General features: G+C 40.5%; 2 protein-coding genes across 3 annotated transcripts in view; one reads left to right on the forward strand and one right to left on the reverse strand.

Annotated features, from left to right (window-relative positions):
* The window catches only part of MED12L (mediator complex subunit 12L), a 343991-nt gene that overhangs the window by 51856 nt on the left and 275508 nt on the right, over positions 1–16627 (reverse strand). For both annotated transcript variants that reach the window (XR_010664265.1, XM_065943498.1), the window contains exons 20-26: positions 14159–14290; positions 9359–9586; positions 8612–8753; positions 6882–7002; positions 6406–6507; positions 5603–5716; positions 1525–1724 (exon numbers count right to left, since the gene is read on the reverse strand). Coding sequence is in view for 1 of the 2 variants with exons in the window: in XM_065943498.1 (XP_065799570.1) it covers positions 1525–1724; positions 5603–5716; positions 6406–6507; positions 6882–7002; positions 8612–8753; positions 9359–9586; positions 14159–14290 (1039 nt within the window). In the remaining variant the exon portion in view is untranslated. The remainder of the gene's footprint in view (positions 1–1524; positions 1725–5602; positions 5717–6405; positions 6508–6881; positions 7003–8611; positions 8754–9358; positions 9587–14158; positions 14291–16627) is intronic.
* Positions 1–16627, forward strand: part of P2RY12 (purinergic receptor P2Y12) — a 49544-nt gene that overhangs the window by 11553 nt on the left and 21364 nt on the right. The window lies entirely within an intron of this gene.

The raw sequence follows: 16627 nt of genomic DNA on the forward strand, positions 1-16627 counted from the left end.
CTTAGGGAAAAAAGAATTATAAAATAAGCAAATTCTCAACTCCTTTTAGGAGACTCATTTTTTCATAGTAGTATAGGTGTAGTAATTCTAAAACTACTTCAGGTGTATTGTAGAACTCAACGAATCAGTAAATGATTGATGTTATTGGTATCCAGGGCTCTTATTATGGAAGAGAGCACTTTCAACACAGTTTGAAAGGATGCTAACAAAAACTTGAGCTGTTTGATCAGAATTGGAGGTATCAGTATAAACTCATGATATACACACACACATTTATGTATATGGATGCTTTTTTCCCCAGTTCTGTCTGCTAAAAGGGCCTAGAAGCAATAAACGCACATTGACCACAGCAACAAGCACATACAGAACTCAGACCTTGGTTTCTAAACACCACCTTCTTCTAAATAGAACCAAGCTTCCGTGAAAAGATGAGGAATTCTAGTCTGGGGCAGGAAAAATATAAGATAGGCCAGAAAGAAAGAAAGTACTTGTTATTGAAAAAGAAAGAGAGAGCGAGAGAGATGTGAAAATAGCACAAGAGACAGCATGAAAAGGTTCCCACTTCTGGGCAAACCTGGAAGTCTGAACACGAAAATAACTGAGGACAGTATACTGTGACTTGTCTGGATGACAGATAAGTGGAAGAAAGGCAGGGAAGGCAGAAAAGGCTGGGCTTTTCCTTAGAGGACAATGCAAACTGATAAATGTGAACACAGTGGAGGAGTTGGGAAAAGCCGCCTTGCAACCATCATAGTAAAGACTGGTTTAGACACGAATCGAAATGGATGCTCTGTGGGCGGTGAGGGAGTTTGATGAGAAGCAGAAAACCTGCGCTGTCTCAGACGGTGTCCCCCAGACTGGCTACTAATTCCAAGGGGGAAAATGATAACCATGCAACACAAGAATTAAAAAAACCATACAATGGAGACAGCCTGATCAAAACTAACACCACCAATGAGGTACAAATGGGCCTCGGGTGCCTTTGGATGTGATTACCTGAGAAGAATATAACATATTTCTATAGTATCATGGTGAGGAATGCATAATCTGACACTAACCCAGAGGAAACTTCAGACAAAGCCAAGATTGTTGGGCCAACTGACAAAACTGGAACGTGGCCTAGAGGTGAGAAAAACTCAAGATACCAATGCTAAGTTTCCTTCCTTTTAAAAACTGCATTTTAGTTATGTTGATAAATGCTGAAAGATTAAAAAGTAAAAAAAGAACACTATTCTATCTCCTCTCAAATGCTTAAGTAAAAATATATGAGACCATACACATACACAAATAGAATTTTAAAGCAAATACGGTAAAATATTAAAAAATTAGTGAATCTGTGTATAGGGTATAACTAGACTTCTTTATAAATTATTACAACTCTCAGAAAATCTGAAATTATTTCAAAATAAAGTGAGAAGGCAAAAGAGGACTATCTATGTACAAGTTTCCTACAGTATTGGGCCTTTCTCTCCAAAAGAACAGTAATACACTCAAAGTAAAAGGCAAATTAAATCTGAAAAATACCTGCTGACAGATGGTCCTCAGTACATATCTAGCATATTCTCTTAAATTGGCCGTTTCGATGGAAATGCTTTTCCCACAGGATTTTGAATTTTGTGAGGCAGTCCAGATATCCTCAGCATTCCCATCACGCCGTAAACCCCTCATGGTGAAGTCTTCGTTTTTTAAAGAGCTGACATTGTTATTGCCAATTTTGGCATCTCCTACATGACAGAATCACAAAAGCAAAATCACAGAAATTCAAAATATTGCCAAATATTTGGGAAATAAATAAGGCAAGCATTCAGAGATTTAAAATATATGAATGGGATCATTATTGCAAAGTAAGTTGTTCAGCAACAAAGAGAAGGGATCAAGACAGTAAATGCTAGAACACTGAGAAGTTCCATCAGACATGGGAAAAAAACAAGTTCAAGGCTCATTTTTAATTTCGTTTATAAAATTAATTATAGTTTCACCAAACTTGGAAAAGCCATTAATGAATCACACGCAATAATCACAGAACATTGATTTCACCAATATTTCAAGCACGAATGTATGCAAATTCATTTGACTTATATAGACAAGGAAAAAAATGGGTTACTCACCCTTCTAGATGTCCCTTTTTCATTTCTTCTCTTACAATGAATGACTTATTTTCTATCCATAGGTCAAGAGAAAAGTTTTGCCTTAGCCCACCTTACTATCAACTTCTTGACAAGAGAGATTTATTTCCCTGGGAATGGAAAAGGGCAATGCATACTAAGGAAGCCCTGGAAAATAGGGCATTCATTGAATAACCCATGTCTTTCACTTTCCTCTTTGTAAACATCCAAGTTAGGAAACCTCACCTGATCAACCTCTCATATACTCAGTAAAATGAAGCTCAGGAAAGTGTTTTCCTCACAACAAATTCTGGGGCGGGGGGTGGGGGGTACTGAGCAAAATTATTGAATAGCTGGAAATAAGAAATCTTCTCTAGCCATGAAAGACAAAAATTTGTCATATTTTAAAAGTGAAAAATTAATGCAAATTGGTTAAAAGAAAAAAAAGATTGCCAAACGGAAACAGAGCCTCCAAACTCTTGTCTATTTACCTACAAAGATCACAAGCATCGAACAGGAAAGATTCCCGTAACCAACAAATGAGTTTAGATAAGGCCCTCACTACTTCACTGTAAGGGAAACCAACCTCAGGTCAGTGCAAAAAGCCTTTTAAAACCCATAAGTCAATCAAGAAAAACTTTTGAGTCTGTTGAATTTTAAAAATTAGAATCACTTAGTGAATGCTCACTTAGAAAATCTTAAGGGGTGGGGAGGAACACACAATACATTTTAACTCAGTATCTTATCACATATTATCAAACATTTCTCATTCAAATATTTATGCAAAAAAAGCACCAAGTTCACTTCACTCATAGGCATTCATTTAATTCAACAAAGCAAAAGTTGGAACAAAGACTGAATTCTGCATGTACCAACATTCAGCAGGCTATTTCCAACCTTAGATGATATAAACAACTCTTGTTGCTGTTGTTATTTAGTCACTCGGTCGTGTCCAGCTCTTTACGACCCCATGGACTATAGCCCACCAGGCTCCACTCTCCACGGGATTTCCCCAGCAAGAATACTGGAGTGGGTTGCCATTAACTCCTCCAGGGGATCTTCACGACTCAGGGATTGAACCCGTGTCTCGTGCATCGTCAGGCAGATTCCTTACCACTGAGCCAGCAGGGAAGCCCATACATATCATGGGCATGCGTGCTCGGTCAGGTCTGACTCTTTGCAACCCCATGGACTGTAGCCTGCCAGGCTCCTCCATCTATGGAGTTCTCTCGGCAAGAACACTAGAGTGGGTTGTCATTTCCTATTCCAGGGAATCTTTCTGGCCCAGCGGTAGAACCCACGTCCCCTGAGTTGGCAGGAGTGTTCTTTACCACTGAGCCAAGCCCTATACACAACTATTTCCACACCTTAAACTACTAGAGAAATTAGAAATCGAATTCTATAAAACAGTCCTATCTCTCTAACTCAACACAGATCCCAGTGGACAGGACTTGAGAGAACACTTTGATAAGGACACAGTGAGGCAAATAAAACTGCAAAAACAAGGAAACAGACACGTCTGCCAGCCCAGTCTGGGAGACCCTTATTCAGTTTAGATGTTGGCATTACTGAGAAGGTCAGGAAGGCTGTGCTAGGAGCCTCTGCAACGGGAGAGACAACAGAGCAGACACATTGCTCAGTGCCTGCCTGGTCCAAGGGGCTGCTGACCCTTCAACAAGCCCCATCCTGACTTCTCAGACCTGAAGAACCTTCTATCACTTAGGAAGGTGGAGAATCCACCAAGAACTGGGGCCACTTAAAAAGGTCAAGGAAACACCATGGGATAAAAACTAAACTGGTGATTAGGCACTGATGTTAAAATCTGTATACTTAAAGAGGCTGGCAAATTATGCTTGGGATTAAACCAGTCCCACAAATCAAGGGGATAATATAATGTCTCTACATTATATTATTTTCTTTCAACATTAGCTTACTGAAAATCTTTCCCTGATGGGCATTAGAAATACCACAGTAAAAAAAAGTCAGCCCCTGACTGCTTAGTCCCTGTATTTATTTAATAGAACTGGCAGGCCAGCTTTCCTTTCAAACACATTAAAAGTAGAGAAATCTTCCTGAAATGAGCATTTCATGCTGGCAGTACAGTACCAGGAGCTCAGAGCAGACGTGTGGCTCTCCATGTGGCTCTGCCTTTCCATTTCAAACACAAAATCCCTGGGCATTTCAATAGGTGTGTGTGTGTGTGTGTGTGTGTGTGTGTGTGTGTGCATTTCAATAGGAGTGTGTGTGTGTGTGTGCGCATTTCAATAGGAGTGTGTGTGTGTGTGTGCGCATTTCAATAGGAATGTGTGTGTGTGTGTGTGTGTGTGTGTGTGTGTGTGTGAAGGTGAACTTTAAAAAGTTTGTTTTTTGAAAACTCTTGTTACCTACCCTCATCAGCACCAAATAATACTTTAGTGTGGTTTGTTCAGTCGTGTCTGACTCTTTGCAACCCCATGAACTGTAGCCCACCAGTCTTCTCCGTCCATGGGAGAATTCTCCAGGCAAGAATACTGGAGTGGGCTGCCTTTTCCTTCTCCAGGGGATCTTCCCGGCCCAGGGACTGAACCTGGATCTCCTGCATTGCAGGCAGATTCGTTACCATCTAAGCCATCAGGGAAGCCCCAGTACTTCTTAGAGAGAGGCATAAAAAGGTCAGGATACATTCCAAAACATGTCTAAGATTCGTTTAAAACATCTCTCAACTCAGTAAATTCAGTTCCGGCCAGAAGGAGTTCCTTTGGAACATAAGAGGTAATTTTTGTTTAGTCAAGACCAAAAGAGGGTACCTTAAGTTGAAATTAGGCAGTATGAACTCAAGAATCCCTCCCAATCCTTCAAATCCTGAATGACTTATAGAATAAAAATGTTTTAAGGTAGTACACTGCAAATGAACAGAAAAGACAGTACTACTATTCCTGGAGAATACGTATCAATAAAGATACAGGGAGGTCTTGAACATAAATTACAAATTAAATGAAAAAATTTATTATAAATTAAATGAAAAAAACAATGATATCTAATACTGATTTATCAACAGTATCAATATCATTGTAATTATCACCTGATGCATGAAAAAACTAAGGCAGATGGACAGAAACTTTTTCAGGATCACAATGAAAAACTAAGATTAAAACCCAGATTTTCTTGTGTTCTAGTCCAGGAATATAACACGAAATGTAAACCTTTACAGAGATTACCAGTTCAACCGAGTTCATCACAAAGTGTGACTTCCGCCAACAATTGAAATCCTAACAACCCCGTGGGCAGCTAAAATGCCACACAAAAAAAGTATTTGAATTCCCCCAGAACTGTAAGGAAGGGACAGACTTCTTCGAGTCCAACTGAACATGAACTTGGATAAAGCCAACTAATTTTTCCAAGAGAATAAACAAACAAAAACATATTTCTAATAATTTTAATGAGAGTTAAACCTGAATAGAAATTATTTTGCCTCTGTTTCTGGTGATTAACCAAGCTCAGTGCCAGGATCATCTTACCAAGCATCATAATTGCTTTTAAGACAGCAAACACGGCTCCCACTTCAATGCTATTGTGAGCAGCAGCTAAGAGGTGTCTATCACAAGATGATCTTATTCCGGGGAAAGGTTTGCCTATGAGAAAAACAACAAAGCTTTAACAGATTCATCATCATCATTAATCACTGTTTGTAACCATTTACAGTCAACAGGGCCTTTCATTGCTAGGCTGTGGACGCTTAATTGCTATTAGCTAGCTTTAATTGACGGTTCATGGATTCACTATGAGACACTGCCAGTATCCAGTACTTTTTTTTTTTTTTTAATAATTAAGACAATTGCTTTGCTCTTCAGAGAGATGTACTGAAAGAAAATCAGTAGCACTTTTATCCATTTCTGCTGACGTCACACACACATTTACATAGAAATGATCTTTAGGAACAGACTACACTAAATTCTAATCCCTAGAATTATTACCTATTCCCTTCACCTTAGTAAAAGATTAAATGAAATGCCACTGCCCTAAGCTGCTAGGGTATGGCTCATAACCAGCAGAGTACGTTGGAGGATCACACTGCCCACCAGCATGGCTTGGCCAAGGAGCAGAGGTATTTTTATTGTTTATTAACTCCTGATGTGAGTTTCTCAATACATCCTGATATTACGTAAAAGAAAGGTGCTGACAACCCCTTTCCTTCATCACCTTGAAACAAGCCCAGCAAAATCAGGAAGGAGATTACAGAATGGACAGCCTACTTGGTCAAGTTAAACCTAAAGCTCCAAATGAAAACATCATCAGATAAGATTTCCAACTGTCATCTCACCGGTTGCTTGAGGTAGCAGGCAGGCCTGGGGAGCTCGAAAGAGATGAAGCAGGAGGCGGCATGTCATTCTCGCCCCAGGCTCCGCATCTGCATCTCCGCAAGCTAGGAGAGGGGATTTTAAAAGCAAGTTTTGTGACATACTGAAGAACCTATCTTCTGCATTTCTCGTAAGCTGAAGTTTCTGGAGTAATCTAAATAAATGCTCCTTACGGTAAAAAGCAAAGCACTGGCTATTTCTTTCCTGAGAAACCCGAGTGCTCTCTTAAAAACAAGTATTAAAATAGCCGTTTCCAACCTGCTCCGTTGAAATCAGGGTGACTTTTGGTTGGAACAATGATTATAACCCTACCGTCTCTACCCTGAGGGCGTACCACTGCCCAAGGCATGCCTACCCAGCTTCTGCTCTGCCCCTCCTTCACCGTGCGGGAGACCGCGGCGCCGGGACGCCCACCACAGCAGCCCGGGGACAGGCTTACCTGCGGCCAGCAGAGAGGGCAGCGCCACGTGCTGCACGACGTCCTCCAGCGAGAAACACTGTCGTGCTATCAGAATAGCAATGAAAGTAGCTAATGAATCATGGAATGAAAGGTCACTCACCTTCAAGAAAAACATTGACACGTTTTAATACCTAACACCCTTGGGAGTAACAACTTAAGATTCATATCTAAGAGCACGCAGGCAATACCAATAAGATCTCAAATCCCAAAAGGAACCAGTAGAGGGAAACCACTTATGTGCATCGCCCTCCAGGCTTTTTTTCTATTTTTTAAGACAAAGAATGAGGTTCACCCACATCCCAATGCTTTAAGATAATACTAAGCTGTACCTTGAGTATATGTAACTGGGAAACCAAACAATAAAACAAGCAAAATCAAGATATCTCTAAGTGATATAACATAAGTAATATTTTTGGCAGAATGCAGTATAATCTGATATTGAAGGGTAAGATCATTAGGAGGCAATGGAAAACAAGTAGGTTCTCCTAACTGAAAAACAAGCCTTGTGAGTGTTTTCATGTTTCTTTCAGGAATAACTAATCTTAATTTTGCAAGATAATTAAATTAGTTTTTAAAAGCAACTGTGAAAATTCTCACCGACTCCTAAATTTAAAGAAGAGTGAAGATGAGTGAGGGAGAAAAAGAAAGAAAGAAAGCGGAGGATCAGAGGAGGAAAAATCATTCCTTCAGAGTGAAACGTCTACTCTTTACAGATCTCACAAGACTCTGGCAGAAAAGAAACAGAAAAACAGCTGTATTGGCAGCCTCCACATTAGGTTGTCCTGTAAGTCAAAAACTATGGTTGGAGATTTACAGAGAGAGAGCACAGTGCCTGGAGGTTCATACTATTAATTCCAGCTTTACAGATGAGGGAACAAGCAGGGGTAAAGTGAAACAAAAACAAGTGAAAGAGTAAGGACCTGTGTTAAAGACAGACATGTGGGGCTTTGCTGTCTGGATATGAGGTTTACATCTCAGGTGCCCACAGGATAGGGTGGGGTGCCCATGTGGTCTTGAGACACCAGAACTAGGAAATGAAACTAATTGAGAGGCAGCTTTTATAATGTATACAGTTCTCCTGTATATGAGATACACTAACATGTAACATGAATTACTGCAGGAAGTGACCGAAGTGACAGGCAGAAATAAAGAATCAAGATGGATTTTTAAGAAATTCACACACTGATGCACTGTGATAGTTGAGGAAATCTGTGATACTTTGTAACGGACATCTCTTCAAAAACCTTCAGACACAGTCACTAACAAAGACTGGACACCCCAATAATTCTGCGCCTGGACATCCTAATCCCACACAACAGAACCAATACTCATAAGAGAGTTTTTCTCACCTTAAGAAAACAAACTGGCTGACTTCAGAATGCAAGCTGCTTTAGTTAAGTTATGCCCTGCACCATGAAGGACCCAAGGCACTTAGGAAGTGTGAACAGACTACTCTGAGCAGACCACAGACAAGAAGTCTCGGCTAACAAGCCAGGAGGCTCCGGGCACCTCCACTCTCAAGTAGGCTGTTCCAGTCATTTTGTTTTTTCTTCTTCCATTTACTTATCCCTGACACTCACACTCCGGTTTATCGAGAGAGGAAGACAAATTTATAATATTTCAGTTAAGAGTTGACTCAACTAAAAAAAGAATTACCAACTGGATATTTAGTTGCACAGCTGAGTTTTTAAATGAAACAGAACACTTACATCTACAGTGCAAAGTACGTCATTAAAGCCCCAGACGTGATTGGAAGAACAACACAGGGCCTTGAGGACCCCCAGCCACTCTGAACTGAGAACGGTGCAACAGGCCGTCAGCTCGGAGGAGAAGTTGGCGATGTCATTAATCCTGCGAAGGAGAAGAGGAACACCGGAGAACGTGGCAAAAGACAAATGCTCACACAGGATAAACTCAACCAGCACACAGTCTCAGCGTCCGCGAACATGGGCTTCATTGCTCAGATCCAAGGACATGATAAAAACCCACTTGTCAAGCTACCTACTGGAATACGGAACGGAAGAGAAAGGAAATGTCTTCACACGCTTTCTAACATTTAATGCTCTCAAGCAACAAACAATAACCAGTACAGATATCAATGAACATACTTTCAGTTCTGTGAACAAATCTGACCTATGAATTCATGCTTTTAAAAAACATGAAGAAAAGTAAAAGGAAGACCTAAATCCAACGTTTCCAAAAGTATGTGTATTTTTCATTGGTATTTTTGTCGTATATGTTTTTGGAAACGGATCAGACAACTGATAGACTGTATCTAGAGCATCTTACGTCAGATCAATAAGCCAGGTTAAGAAAAGCACCTGGAACAGAGCTGAAGTAAACTCAGTAACAAAATAAGATTTAAAAAACAGAGCCAAATGTCTGAGATTAAAGATCTGAATCTCAAAGCAGCAACCACGCAACGACTGCGCGTGCGACGGTGGAGCCCGGCTCACCTCCCAGCGTCCTGATGGCCCATGCACACGTTCATGAGGGTGTTGCAGACGAAACTGTAGCGGTTGGCCGCGTTGTCACTGAGGATCTTGCCCAGCACGGAGTAGTTGATGCTACGCGCCGAGGGATTCTCAATAAAATCCATCATGAAGTCTGGATCCCATCGCAAGTTGGAATTTGCAGGAATCACGTTATTATATATGGTTTGCTTCACTTTTGAACAGGCACTACTGAGGTCACAAGAGGAAGAGTTAGAAGACAAAGCAAAACTATAACAACTAGACAGTGACTTCATTCAAGGCCAGATGAGATGGCAGCTATAAGCATTCCTAGAGAGAGCTCACGTTATGGATTCTTGATTCCAACTTCCCAATAATCAGCATTGGACACAGTGCCTAGAATGTTCTAGTTCAATAAATAGTTACTAAGTGGGTAGAAGAACAAAACAAAAATAAGACATTTAGGTACTAATCTTAATTTCTAGGTCGTTTCCACATTTTACACGCTTTAAAAATAAAATAATCTACTAAGACGTCCAACAACTTCTCTGAACAGTGAGTGTTGTAACTTAAGACTAATAAAAATGGATTAGCTTACACACCAGGAATAACTTGGTGTTTTTATCCTAATCATACATCCTGTAAAATTATTCCTCTCCATTTGGGATATCCAGGGAAGTTTATGTGCCATGCCTACCTGGGAGAGAGGGGTTCACTCTCTGCCTTCAAGGAGTTTAAATTCTAGTAGGCAGAAACAGATAATATGCAAATACAAATTCTATGAAAGTAAAGAAACCATTATACTGCTCCTAAAAATGTGTCATGCTGTGCTTCTCCGCAGTGTCTAGGGTGTATTAAGAACCTGGTTTAAAGTATTCAGAATTACACAGAATAATGTACAGAATATTGTCTGAGTATATGAAAGGGAATTAGCAAGCATCCTCTCAAACCTTGTTCTGCAGCTACGGCTGAAGGATGACCTGATTTCGGAGCTCAGACCCCGCGTGGACTTTGCTGTCCTTGCCCACGTGCTATGGATAACTAGTCCATAAACAACATTTCACGTTCTCTAAACAAGAGCTCTCTTAAGCAACAGAAAGTCTTTTCCTTTTAAATTTCAGTAAATTTATTTGTGATCAAGGTGACATGCCCTAGTTTTATGCCTCCTATATAAACAGTAGCCAGGAATGATTTCCTCACAAATGAAAAGATCTATAGACTCTTTACCCTAAACTGTTACCACTGACAACTGCTTCCAGAAATCAGAGATTGCTCAGTTCAGTGTTTACCAAAATGTGACTTCAGATTTTCTCCTTCACAATCACCTCTGGGAATTTGTAAAAACTAAAAGACTTCTGGATGTCACTGTTAGGTGTATGGAATCTGTATGCTTAAAAAAAAAAAAAAAAAAAAAAGCTGTCCCAGGTGAAACTAAGTCCCAGATATGCTTGGAAAGAACTGGGCCAAGAGGGAGGACTAAAGCCACCACCTAAAGGGCAGCAAATACAGCTTTCTACATGCTTTTTCTTGGCAGACAACTTATATAAATGCTTGCCCGTGGTTGCTGAAGGACATAAGTTTGCAAGCTGAATTCATGACCTGATCAAAATGACAGTGTTTTTGTTCATTTTTTAAACTTTAAAATCTTATTTATTTACGGCTGTGCTGGGTCGTCGCTGCTGCGTGCAGGGTTTCCCTAATTGTGCCGAGCAGGGGCTCCTCTCTAGCTGCGGTGTTCAGGCTCCTCACTGTGGTGGCTTTTCTTGCTACAGAGCACAAGCTCTCGGCGTGCAGGCTTCAGGAGTTGTGGCTTGCATGGGCTGAGTGGCCTCACGTCATGTGGAATCTTTCCTGACCAGGGACCAAACCCATGTCCACAGGATTCGAAGGTGTCCATGGACCACTAGACAAGTCCTCCAAGGACTTTTAAAATCCCCCTTTTTCCTGTCTTAACCCGTGACATGCTTTCCACTCAACTTTTCATACATTCTCACTTAGCGATAGTTCTAAGTTTGCTTCACTTGCCCACTGAAAAGGAAATAAAAACCCATTTTTCTCTCTGCTGGCCCCCTTCCTAGCATCAGGCCCTGGTTTTCTCCACCTCCCAGTATCCTGAGTGTTAAGGAAACAGAGTTCTGTTAAGGAAACAGTATCTCTTTTTTTCCCAACTTCCCACTTAATTCTAACAATCTACCCAAGTCTGTCTTTAGAAAGCAAAAGAATTCTGCTTTTCTTTCTGCATTTTTTTTATAAGTCAGCCTCATTTTTCTAGGGACTTCTTTCAAGCTGATGCCCTCCTGCCTCCTCATAATTTTCCTGAACTTTGTGGTTCATGGTGAGTCTCCTCATCCTTCATTTTGAGGCTTCCTGTTTCACTTATTACACTCTTTCCAGATGAGCTCTAGGTTTTAACGAAACATTAGCTGCCATCAAGGTCATTGTCAAACTCAGCACACTCTGTTGCTGGCGCAAATAGAGTTAACAAACAAATAAAAATACTCATTTCCTTCGAAACTGCATGTATCAGAAAAACCAGAGAGAGTAATGAAAGCAGCACATAGCTCAAGGCCAAAACGACGAATATTCAAATGTAGGCTTCATCGTTTATTAACTTATCATGAAGGACAATCGTTTACCGATAGGAAAAACTATTCCTGCTTCCTGGGGTTGTTAGGAGGATTAAAGATCTTGATGAAAATAACCCAGCCGCGCCCCTGGCACACAGCAGCAGCTCAGCCACAGTGACACTTGACTCTCTTCGACCTCTTCGACTGTAGCCTGCCAGGCTCCTCTGTCCATGGGATTCTCCAGGCAAGAATACTGGAGTGGGTTGCCATTCCCTTCTCCAGGGCATCTTCCTGATGCAAGGATCAAACCAATGTCTCCTGTGCTGCAGGCAGATTCTTTACTCACCTGAGCCACCAGGGAAGCCTGCTCAGTCATAAGTGGATGTGACTAGTGATCTATTTCCTTCAAATATTACACTTATACACACTATAGATGATGTTTCAGATCCAATCATTAAAACTGGTTTAGTAATATACTAATAGATATACTCTCTGCATATCTAGCTTTTCTTCAACCATTTTCTTAATCCTAGACTATAAATAATGCTTGACTCGAAGGTTTTCCAAGAGAATTGCAGCTTGCTTCCATGTCTTTAATTGCTAATGCCAAGGAGCCCCTCAGTTCATTGTTGGTCTCCTAAGTTTCCGCACAGCCAGTGTGCATTACTTGAATTAACTCACTTAACATGCTTTACTACCTTTTAGGAGCATTAGCGGTCAAACACTATGGCTTTCTTGAGAAACTTACAGGGCTGTTGCAAGAACCCAGTCACGTATGAGAAAGCTCTGTGAAACTGTAAACTGAAAGCTCTCGGCAAAGTAATAGAAGAACATGGGGCATTTTTTTTTACATTATCTCTGGGGGAAAATATTAATATTTCATAAGGGATTATCTTTCAACCTAATTCATTTCATAAAGACATACTTTCACCTTTTTTTCTCTATTAGTACCATTAAAAATATCACAGATTTTGTTTTTGGTATAGATCATTCTTTAAACAGATTTTTTTTTGCAGTGCCTACTATGAGCCAGATGCTCTTCAAGGTACTGGGATAGGGCAATGAAGAAAATATAAAGCTTCTGCTCTCAAGAAGCTTATATTCTAGAAAGGAGCCAGACCATAAATAAGTGTATAATGCACGTAATGGGGAGGGGGAATAATGATAAACTCAGAGAATGACAGAGAGTGGGAACAGGGGCCATCCTACTTCAAAGGGGCTGATCAGGGAGGCAGAGCCCTGAGTGAACTGCGGGAGTGAGTGAATAACTGCGGGAAAACCTTACAAGAGCAGTAACTGCCAAGTGCAACAGCTCCAAGATGGGAGTGTGTTTAGAATGCTTGGAGACCAACAGGGAGGTCCATGCGGGTAATCTGAACAGAGAGAAAGAGAAGACAGAGCTGGATCCAGTAGATCCCCAAGGGTCGTGAATTCTACTCTGAGTAGATAAGAAGCCACTGGTATATGTCAAGTTATTCTTGTTTCAAAAGGATGACTTTTGAAGACATGTTGAGAATACTCTTAAGAGAATCAAGGATGCAAGGCAAGAAAGCAGTTAGAAGGAAAATGCGATGGTCCAACCAAGAGATGAGCGTGCTGGGAGTGGCAAACAATAAAGAGGGGTCAGATGCGAGATGAGCCTGGGAGACAGAGGTTCTCAGGTTCACAAACAAACTGGATGCAAGGTACAAGAGAGTGAGGAAAATCATAACCGACTATTCTTTCCTTGCCTGATTCTAGATTACAAGTTTATTTTGTCAGCTATTACCATCTCCTTCCCTCCACCAACTTACAATTAATCATCTAAACTTCCTCAAACAACATTAAGTGAGTAAGGAGTTTCCAGCACCTGTCCACCTCTTGGGGGTACAAGTGCTAAACTGCAGAGAATGGCGGGGAGCCAGAAACGCTCTTTCACGTAGGAAGGTAAGAGAGCCAAAGAAGCAAATGCAGGGGAAAGTAAGCATGCAAACGGTGGGGAAACAATTTTCTAAGTGAGGTAGTAGGAACTGCAAAATACAGAATGCTTTCTCTTCTACCAAAATTGCAATCAGAGTTGTAATTTGGAATAGGAGGTTACAGGTACAATGAGATGTAATTCAACAGGAATTCTGGCAGATATAATTAGGATTACTTCTCATTATTAAAAAGGATGACAATATTGGTTGGCCCATCAAAAAAAAAGAAAAAAAAGGGCATAAAGCTATTCTTATTCTTTTGACTTTCTTCTACCCACCTGAAGAGGTCTCCAAATTTACTTCTGAGGTGGCTACATGACACGTAGAGGTCATAGAGGTAGGCTAAGATGCATCTTTCAGGGGAAGAACATTCTGAGGGGTTCACAACATGCTTGACCACACCACACAATCTAAGGAGAAAAATATATGAGGACATGAGACACATACTTTGTCAACATATATGTCATTGCTTGAATCTTTTAGAATGAGAATATGTTCCTGATTACTTTGACTAAGACAAAAAGATATCAGACTGTCAACACTAATCATTATAGCAAGTAAATAACTGAATAAAATACCATTTTTCTATTATGATATTGAAACATTAAGTATTTTTAAAACTTCAGAAATGCCATTAACAATAAGAAATGAAAGAAATTCCTCCAGACAGAAGATGTATAGGGAGGGGTCCATCAATAAAGCTTCTGCACCAGGACACAAAAGCTTCAGCAGAGAATCTCCTCTTGAGTAAAAAGACTGATAAATTCAGGAAATGTGCAGAGAAACCCATGTCCACTGTGTAAAGGAGCAATTTCTCCATATCAGTAAGTCTGATAAGTTCAATTTTAAGACCATAAGCTGGTTCAGGCATGAAACACAAATTCCTGGTCTGAGGTCACATTCTCCTTGTTTATCCAAATGAGAAACAAATTTATTTTAGTTAATCTTAATTAAGAATTCCAAACTCCCTCTTTTTGGTGATATACATTTGCAATTCAGAAGAAGCACTACTCCAATATCCCAGATCAGAAAGACGGCCTCTTGGGCCACAATTCACACAACACACCATTTCTCGTGACACAGACAGACACACCAGCGGTCCCTCCACCTATCAGAGTCAGACTCCACCGCCGTGCTGCATGTGATTACAGGGTTCAGTGTTTCTACAACAGTGTCACAGGAGACTCAAGATGATTAAAGCTGAAAAGTGTTTCAGAAACCATCTGATTCACCTTCTTTATCTTACAAAGAAGGCTCTGAGGCTCAGAAAGGTAATGGAACTGCCCACAAGGCAAATAACCATGTAGCAGATCCAAAAAGAGATCTCAGGTCTCCAGAGGCCCAGTCTAGAACCTTCTCTGCTGTTTAAAGGTGGGAGGCAGCCTGGGGTGACAAAGCTGAGAAGGACGCTGGCCTCACAGGCGATACCACTGAGCACCCTTCCCAAGGCCTGTGGCTCGCACAGACTTGGACTCGTTATTCCCGCTCTGGGATCCGCAGAACCCTGATAGCTTCGTTGTTCAGCCGGCAACAGCAGAGGAAGTGCAGTGTTCCCTGAAATAGGTCTGCCATGCTGTGGGCTTTTTCTTTGTGGGTGTAAATGAGAAATGCATTTCAAAATAAGACAGAGAAGCACCAACACACAGAAAGAAGTCCAGCCCAACATCAGAGGTGGGACCTCGCAAACCATGCAAAGAAATAACCATGTAGCATCCCACGGCTTCTGAATTGCCGGCAGCAGATGCAGGCAACTGAAAACAGCTGTCAGTCACATCAAAAGTGTCCCTCAGTTAAGAAGAAAATAGATGCTTCAACCAGTTGTTCCCTATATAAACCAAAATAGCTCCGGGTATACCTTGAAAAAGCAGAGAATTATTTTGTGATTAAAGAAAACAAACATGTATTGAAAGATTGACAGGCATATATTCTATCAAAGTCAGTGTTCCCTCCACCTCCTACAAGTAACAAAACATTTTACGTCAAGGTCCAGTATGTTTATATAAGTGCAAAAAAAAACACAAAATCCAACCCAGAATAACAGTTTTGGGAAAAGTACTTATCTTTACTATATATGATAAAAAACAAACATAAAGTGAATATCAAACATGATTTTATAAACATTTAAAAGAACGCAAATTTAAAGTATCAATGATAATGACATAAATTTAAAAATAAAAGGGAAAAAAAAAGTACTTGTGAAAAACTATCATTTTAATTTCATGACCAGTTAGGGCATTTCCATTCACAGTTTAAAAAGTGTGGTGTAAATCAAACAGCATGAATGAGCTGCATGAATGACGGCTGATTGCCTCAGCAATCTGGCGGATTTATCAGCTATGAGATGCTGGGTGCAAGACTTCACTAGCCGCTCCAACTGACAGGCCCGGGTGTCAGTCCCCTGACTTGTAAAACGGTGCTAATTATTCAACTCCACAGGGTAGCTGAGGGCTGTAAAGCAGTTCTGTATTTCCTGGGTTCTAAGGTAGCTATTTTCTTACATTTAAGAATATCACGGATGTTTCAGATGTCACTTAGGAATAATCTAAGTGTTTACTATCTGTGGCTCTTCTCTCATGTGAAGAGAAAACTTATGGTTCACTAAGGCTAACATATTTAACAACTGGCTCAACAGAGAAAAAACTTCTGCTGACTCCGGTCACAGAGAAAAAACTGAAGAAAGAGGCCAGAGTATGAGAGACAAGCTTAAAGGAAAGATTAAGAAGATATTAAATGAGGTGTCTTCAAGT

This window comes from Muntiacus reevesi, chromosome 8 (genome assembly GCF_963930625.1).
Source record: "Muntiacus reevesi chromosome 8, mMunRee1.1, whole genome shotgun sequence".
NCBI lineage: Eukaryota > Metazoa > Chordata > Mammalia > Artiodactyla > Cervidae > Muntiacus > Muntiacus reevesi.